General features: G+C 37.0%; 1 protein-coding gene across 1 annotated transcript; it reads left to right on the top strand.

The window, feature by feature from the left end:
• The first annotated feature begins 291 nt into the window (after positions 1 to 291).
• On the top strand, positions 292 to 6,860 carry plek (pleckstrin). The gene is made up of 9 exons (XM_019264141.2): positions 292 to 448; positions 3,767 to 3,922; positions 4,177 to 4,358; positions 4,560 to 4,651; positions 4,739 to 4,920; positions 5,030 to 5,134; positions 5,446 to 5,529; positions 5,645 to 5,714; positions 5,871 to 6,860. The coding sequence occupies exons 1-9, from the start codon at positions 407 to 409 to the stop codon at positions 6,008 to 6,010; spliced, it is 1,053 nt and encodes a 350-aa protein (XP_019119686.1). The 5' UTR covers positions 292 to 406; the 3' UTR covers positions 6,011 to 6,860.
• The last annotated feature ends 676 nt before the right edge of the window (positions 6,861 to 7,536 follow it).

Genomic DNA, 7,536 nt, shown 5'->3' with positions numbered 1-7,536 from the left:
ATGGAAGAAAACAACATGATAGAAAGACACATTGAACCACAAATGAGTGTTTTAGAAGAGAAATAGTAAATATATGTAGTTAAACCACCTGTGAGGTTAAGTTTATTGTATCTGCAGTCTGAGAGATTTTGATCAGAACTTATTTATACTGTATTACGTTGATGCCATAATGTTTAAAGACATCGGCCAAGCAGTATATGTAACTGATAATATAGCATAGAAAAGGAAGCTGTTTGACCAATCAACACTCTAACACACCCAGAGGCACAACTTCCTGTTAGTGGTTTCAACATATACACACACACACACAGAGAGAGAGAGAGAGTGGGTGGATAGGATACAAAATGTTTTTGACTATCTAAAAAAGTGACAGAAGTTGCAGCTGACAGCAGCAAAGAGCAAGGTAATGGAGCCACAAGAGATCAGAGAGGGATACTTGGTGAAAAAGGTAAGAATAACTACAAGAATACTCTACACACTTCCTCACAATGCATTTTTAGAACCCGAGCGTGATTTTTTACAAGTTCTTTGGCAACTCTATGATTAATTTTAGCTGTAAAAAAAAGTAGATAGAAGAGATACAGAATTGGAAAATCATTATATTTCTGACCACTTTTGAGTTTTTTTTAACTAATAAATGATGACTACCACAGTGGTGATTAATAGTCCCTCTGTTGAAACCGTTACCCAAACTGTGACACAAATAAATAAATAATCACCTTGAATGCTTGAATATAGTTTCGAGTTAATACAGCACCTAAAGGCTCAGATGTGTATGCCATTTAAATGTTGCTTCATGACACACAGCTAGGCACTTCTCTTATACAGTTACGACAAAAACTCAAGTTCCTGCTTCTGTCCAGTGCCAGGAGTGAAACATGAAATGTATGTTGTAGCTTGTGTTTCACTATTTATTCTAACGCTCTCTTGTCAACAAAACAGATTGCTTCCATGAACATGAACAGGGAAAGACCACAACAATGCGTTTGCCAAAAATTTCACACATATGCCGTTTTATACATGTCAACTGGAATTCATTTGAAACAAGCATGCGTTCATGCATTTCACACGCACAAGCTCATCAATGTGTGACTTCCTAACCAAAAACTGTGGCTGCCACAATGTGTCAAAATGTTTTTGTACCAACAGACAAAGCGAGCTATAGAGCCTTCTGTAGCTAAAAAGAAAGTGAATTGTGAAACTTCACACCTGCATTTTTTTAGATTGAGTTTTTTTTTTTTTTTTTTTTTACCTCTACACACCAAACATGTTTCATGCACATGCAAATGCACATACACTATATAACCTTTATTTTGATCAGTTGCTTTTAATATAATTTAGATTTGGTGTTTCCTCAAACATAGCTTCACTATTTTCCTTCTGTGCTTTATGGTAATGCACTTTAAAAACTGTTAATACACATGACAGTAATTAAATCATTATTGTTTGGGTGGAAGACAACAAAGTTCCCTGATACAAACAGCAACAAGTTAAAACAGCAGCAAGAAGGTTCCTGGTTTAAACCTTAGCTGGTGCTTTTTTGTGTTGAGTTTTCATGTTCTCCGTGTGTCTGCGTTGGTACTCCGGCTTCCTCCCACAGTCCAAAGACTTGCAGTTAGTCAGTTAATTTGTGACTAATTGCTCGTAGGTGTGACTGTGAGCATGGATGGTTGTTTGCCTCTATGTGCCCTGCCCAGGGTTACTTGTCTAGGGTGGATTCCACCTCTCGTCCAAAGTCAGCTGGGATAGGCTCCATCATCATCGTGACCCTGATGAGGATAAGCTTTTACAGAAAATGGATGGATGGATCTTTGCCTTTCTTAAATCTGATAATGACTGGCATGTCGTGACTCAAGTGTGTTATCTCATGAATAATCTGATGACATGACGGTTGCCATGAATGGCCACAGCTTTGTGTAATTGTAACACTCAGAAAGATTAAAGTGTTGTCAGAGAACATTTCCCTGAACTGAGTAGAACAGACATCTGTTATGCAAACAGTTGATTAACGGTGCGTCTACGCTCATTCATGACACTTAAGCCATCTTTAAATTTATTGCTTGTAGATTAAAACAGATGTTTTAACATTCTAGGATAAGCTGGTGAAACCTGCCTGATATCCAGCAGCTTTTTCCTCTGTACCAAACACCTCCATTGTTATCCAGATTACATCAGTGTACCACATTGTTGCACTTGGTAACATGTTTCTTCATTTAGGTAAACCTAGGCATGGTAGGCAATACTTCTGAGAGCACCAAATGTGTCTTGATGTGCGACTGAAAAACTGAAAAAAGAACAGTGCCCAACCAATTTAGAAAATTACTCCTTAATTATTATTATTACTATTCAAAATAAAATTTTATACAGTATTTGTGACCAGTTAATAAAGTTGTACTTACTGTTTGTGCTGCAGCCAGTGAAGGGAGGTCAGAATGAGAGGCAGGTTTATACATGCAAAATGTAATGACATACACATGGCATTACAAATTTGTATTTTATAAACAGAGTTTTAGTCTTGATCTGCAATGTTATGTATGAAACAATGTATGAATAGTCCTGTATCCTGGTTTACACAGTGCGGGGCATGAATTCAAATTTTGAGGCCTGCAGCTGTTCAGAAGGAAAAGCCACTATGTTGTTACATATTTCAGTTATGTCATTTATCCCCTGCATGGTTGATTTTTATGAGCACAGCCACAATTATGCACACCTTTTCTTGCAATGTTTGAAGGCATTTCACAACAGATATATTTTGGGAAAATTTTGTTTCTAGCATAAGTTACTTGTTAAATGTTATACATTTTCAAAAACATGCCCAAGTGGGGTGTTGTTTAGTTCAGTTGGTAGAGCAGCCGCCCCATGTACAAAGGCTCAGTCCTTGCTGCAGCGGCCCAGGGTTCGAATCCGACCTGCGGCCTTTTGCTGCGTGCCATTCCCCCTATCTCTCTCCCCACATTCCTGTCACTCTTTGGCTGCATCTATATAATAAAGCTTGAAAAAGGGCAAAAAAAAATCTTTAAAAACAGGCTGAAAAAAAGTCACAGTAGTTATATAACCATCTTCTGTTCCCTGATACATTAAATGGAACAGAAGACATTGGAAACTTAGCAAGGCATGATAATTTGTTCAAAACTAAAACAAGTTAAATTGAGCACATACCCAAATTGGACCAGGCGGGCTTACCAAAGTCAGCGATTCCTCTTCCCAAAAGCCCACATCTTACAAGAATTTGTAACTCTAACTATAGATTCATTTCTGCATTCCATGTAAATGGTGTCTATCTGGTCGAAAAACCTTTTGCTTTCAGCTTTCTTTTTTTAAACCTGCTAGTCTTTCACTTCACTAAACTCAGTGTGTGAAATAAAACACTAAGCAAAAAGGAGGGGAATACCTGTCAAACAAATGCCAAAAGATATTTATTTTTCATGTTACATCATTTACACAAAAAGTTAAGTCTCTTGTTTTATGTCAAACTTTCTTATTCTTAAGTGACCAGTGATCTTCAAAGCCATACACTCTGGATCTCATTTGAAGGTCACTGTTGAAAGTGACTGGTGCTTTTCCTGGTGGTTATATTTGGAGATGAGGAGAATATCAGACTCGGTTACTGTCACTGATGACAAAGAAATGTCACAACATATAAAAAAAATATATATATATAATTCAGTTAATGTACAACATGCCTTAAGTAACAACTGCATCTTTACCAACGCTTTCGCACTTTTGTTCAAAGTTGCCTGTTCTCGTCTGTCTCATTGATCCTCAGGGTACAGTGCTAAACTCCTGGAAGGCAGTGTGGGTGGTGCTGTCAGAAGATGGGGTGGAATTCTATAAAAAGAAAACAGATCGTTCTCCGAAAGGAATGATTCCACTAAAGGGAGCCACACTCATCAGTCCTTGCCAGGATTTTGGCAAGAGGACGGTAAGAAGATGTCAAATATACCTGCTTAAAAACTGGAACTTGCATTTAAGGATTATAGATATATACAATAAGAGTTCACAAGTTCAAGACTACAATTCATGTTTAAGATTAAAAATATTTAATATTAAGATTTTATGTCTATTTTTGGAAACTAGCAGCTGCATATGTTGTTTCTTTTTCTTCATATCTAAGAGAAAACCTCAAAAGAAAACAGAAAATATAACAACGTAACTGTCTAATAATTCTTCTTTTAGTTGGTTTTCAAGATTACGTCGGATAAGAAGCAGGATCACTTCTTCCAAGCCTCACATGTGGAGGAAAGAGAGTTTTGGGTCAAGGACATCAAGAGAGCGATCACGTGCTTACAGGGCGGGAAAAAGTTTGCCAGGAAGTCCACAAGACGCTCCATCCGCCTGCCTGACGCAGTCAACCTGACGTATGTTCTGAAAAATCGTCTTGGTGTGGAAACAATTATTTGAAAAGACTAATAGATTTGTTTTATTTTAAGAATCGACCCTTACCTAAGTCCACTCATGGTTTGGGACAGGGCCTTACTGACTGATCAATTGTGTATGCTTAGTAATAGAATGATAGTATGGAATGACATGCTGACATTGTCTACATTGTGTTTTCTCAGTGAGCTGTACACACTGATGAAAGACCAAGATGATGGAGTGAGAGAGTTAAAACTAGAGCAAGAGAATCGAGTCTTTAACCACTGCTTTACAGGTAGGTTATATTGGTTTTATTAATGTTACAGGTGAGGAAGAAGAGCTGCTGTCTTAACGGTCTCACTCTTTTCCGATTTTTGCACAGGTGCAACGGTGGTAGAGTGGCTGGTTTCAAAGGGAAAAGCGAGAAATAAGTCTGAGGCTGTCATGTTAGCAACAGGGCTCCTGAGTGAGGGTTTTCTCCAGCCTGCGGGTGACATGTCAAAAGAGGGAGCAGAGAGTGGAAACCAAGCCTTCTTAGATCATACAAATGCTCTGTATTACTTTGTAAGTTTAAGCAATCACCATTAACTATTTATTGTAAATGGAAGTTGTGCATTTTTCAGTCTTTCAATCCAGCAAGATAAATGTTGTGCTTTGTCCTGGGTTGTGGCAGGCAGACAGTGGGTTCTTCTGCGAAGGCTACTCCAGTGATGAAGATGTGCTTCTGAAGGAAGAATTCAGAGGAAACATCGTAAAACAGGGCTGCTTACTTAAACAGGTGAAGCAGAAAGCAACCAAAAGTGTCACTATGTTTTTATTTTTTTATTTTATTTAATTCATAAGGTTTTAACACTGTGTCGACAATAATAAGAATCTCTCGATGAGAAGCCACACTTTTCAAAGTGGCTTTCACAAACATGTAGATGAAAATAACATAGCCTGTGGTGGGAAGTGAAAACCCCTATTTTTGCAATTAAAGTTAGGAAGAAGTTTCGTTTACGTTCTCATTTGGTTTCTTTCATGACACAATGCCGTGTTAGTGACTGTGATGTTTAGCCAATCAGATTGTGTTGTGTTATTTGATCACAGGGACATAAGAGAAAAAACTGGAAGGTGCGAAAGTTCATCCTGAGGGATGACCCTGCTTATATGCATTACTATGAGCCCTCAAAGGTAAATATATTGACTTATACAAGCAGAAATAAGAATAAAAGTTTCTTTTTTTTCTGATATTCTTTCTTGTTCTTATTTTCTACCTTATTGTGTCCCCTTTCTTTCTTTGTGTCAGGGTGATGACCCTCTGGGTTCCATCCATCTCCGTGGGTCTGTGGTTACAGCTGTGGAGTTTGTGCCAGATGGTGAGTGAAACCGTTGTCACAGGATACACATGGCCCATGTCGCTTCCCCACTGTGACAGTGACATGACCATGAAATATAATTGCTGTTTACTGTCAGCAGTTTCTCTTCAACTAATCCCTTTTATCTCCCTTTTCTTCATCTTTTCCCGGGCTCAGCCAAAAAATATGAGGTTGAAGGAAACCTCTTTGAGATCATAACCTCAGATGACACTCACTACTTTTTCCAAGCTGCAACAGCCGACGAAAGAAAGGAGTGGATCAAAGCAATACAGGCAGTGTCAAAAACTGGAAAATAACAGGAGCAGTGAAGCAGCTGTGCAGTATATACCAGCCATATTGTAAAATCACATGTTTGAAATGTGTATAATTACATTTAACAATGTGTTAGCTAAGCATAACTGAATTACTGGCAAGTTCCACTCCTCTTTACACTATCAAACTAATGTGCCAATGTTTTTGTGCAAAAACAAACTAATCAAAGAAAAAAATAAAGTTATATTGTCTAAATGTATCAGTATATTTAATCACTAATGTCTGAATAGACTTTTGTATGCAAATACAATATTGTGATATGTGGCAATATATGATTAAATTGGTAGCCCTTCAGATTTCAGCTCAGTAATACAAATATAATAATGGGTTATAGTTTGAACAACAGGTAATAACATAGTAATTACACAGGCAATACTTGTAATAACACTGATGATATCTTGGTAGTAATAGGGTTTATTTTCAATAATAAGGAAATATTATTAAAGCATGAAAAACATGAGGGTAATACAGTGACAATAATTTCATAATAAGTAAAAATGTGGTAGTATCACTGTGTATAAAATTTTTTCACAGGTGGAAGTAGTAATAGGAAAAATAGTAATATTAATATTATTACTAACACCAATTAGTTACAATTATAGTAATTATAGTGTAATTTTTTTTTATTACCTTTGTCTTTACCAAATATTACAGAAATGATTATTGACACAAGCGTTATTATCTGTATAATTACATTGTTATTAATGCAGTAATGGCCTGCTGTTCTCATGAGTGCTACTTTTATATCTTTTCGTGGCTGTAAGAACTCATTCCACTATTTAAAACACAGCGCATTATATAACTGTTGTATCTGTAAATACATAGTTTACGCAATGATCTGTGTGGTTTATTTTCAAACTAACCAGAGAAGTAGGGTAACACTACTGCATTTTTTGAGAAGATGTTATGGCAGCTGTTTCACAAGGAGGCTAATCTGTGAAGCTGTTGCATATTTTAGGTTCCCCAAAAAGTCAGAATCTTGTCTGTTTGAGCATAAAGGTTCCTGCCTTCTATGCTCAAGCAGATAAGTTTCTGACAGTTAAGAGCAATTTCAAGTAAAGAAGAAGCTCTGTGTCTTTGGTTTACTTTGCTATCATTCTGCTCAATGTGTTTTTTCTGATTTCCTCCTTGTTCACTAGTCTGTCAAAAGTTTGAGATAGTTTGAACTATCATGCAAGCACACTCGGTTCCTGAGTGTGAACACAGTCAGAATAATTTTAACGCCTTCGTATTTCAGTATCACTTTGTGGCCGAGAGGCATGTGTGAGAGATTTTATCAGTGACAGAAATGACTCACTTGAGCTAAAATGTGACAAAACACACAAAAACAAACAAACAAAACAAACAAACAACAACCAGACGCTCTGTTAAGTAGCTCTTTCAAATAATAATTGAATTTCTTACAGCTTAGGGTTTATTTTCATCAATCTTTGGAAATGTATCACAAACCATGTGTATCATTGTGGCTGTCTGCGTGTGTGTTTTACTATTTGAACACAGGAGGGCACTA

The sequence above is a fragment of the Larimichthys crocea genome, chromosome III (genome assembly GCF_000972845.2).
Source record: "Larimichthys crocea isolate SSNF chromosome III, L_crocea_2.0, whole genome shotgun sequence".
Lineage (NCBI taxonomy): Eukaryota > Metazoa > Chordata > Actinopteri > Sciaenidae > Larimichthys > Larimichthys crocea.
The sequence above is the reverse complement of the archived record's forward strand: the minus strand, read 5'-3'. Positions and strand labels throughout refer to the sequence as shown.

Excerpts from the sequence above, each read along its gene's own strand:
- plek (XM_019264141.2), top strand. The coding sequence starts at position 407 with ATGGAGCCACAAGAGATCAGAGAGGGATACTTGGTGAAAAAG. Across the intron at positions 3,923-4,176 it reads AGGATTTTGGCAAGAGGACG|TTGGTTTTCAAGATTACGTC; the intron begins GTAAGAAGATGT and ends TTCTTCTTTTAG. Across the intron at positions 4,652-4,738 it reads CTTTAACCACTGCTTTACAG|GTGCAACGGTGGTAGAGTGG; the intron begins GTAGGTTATATT and ends ATTTTTGCACAG.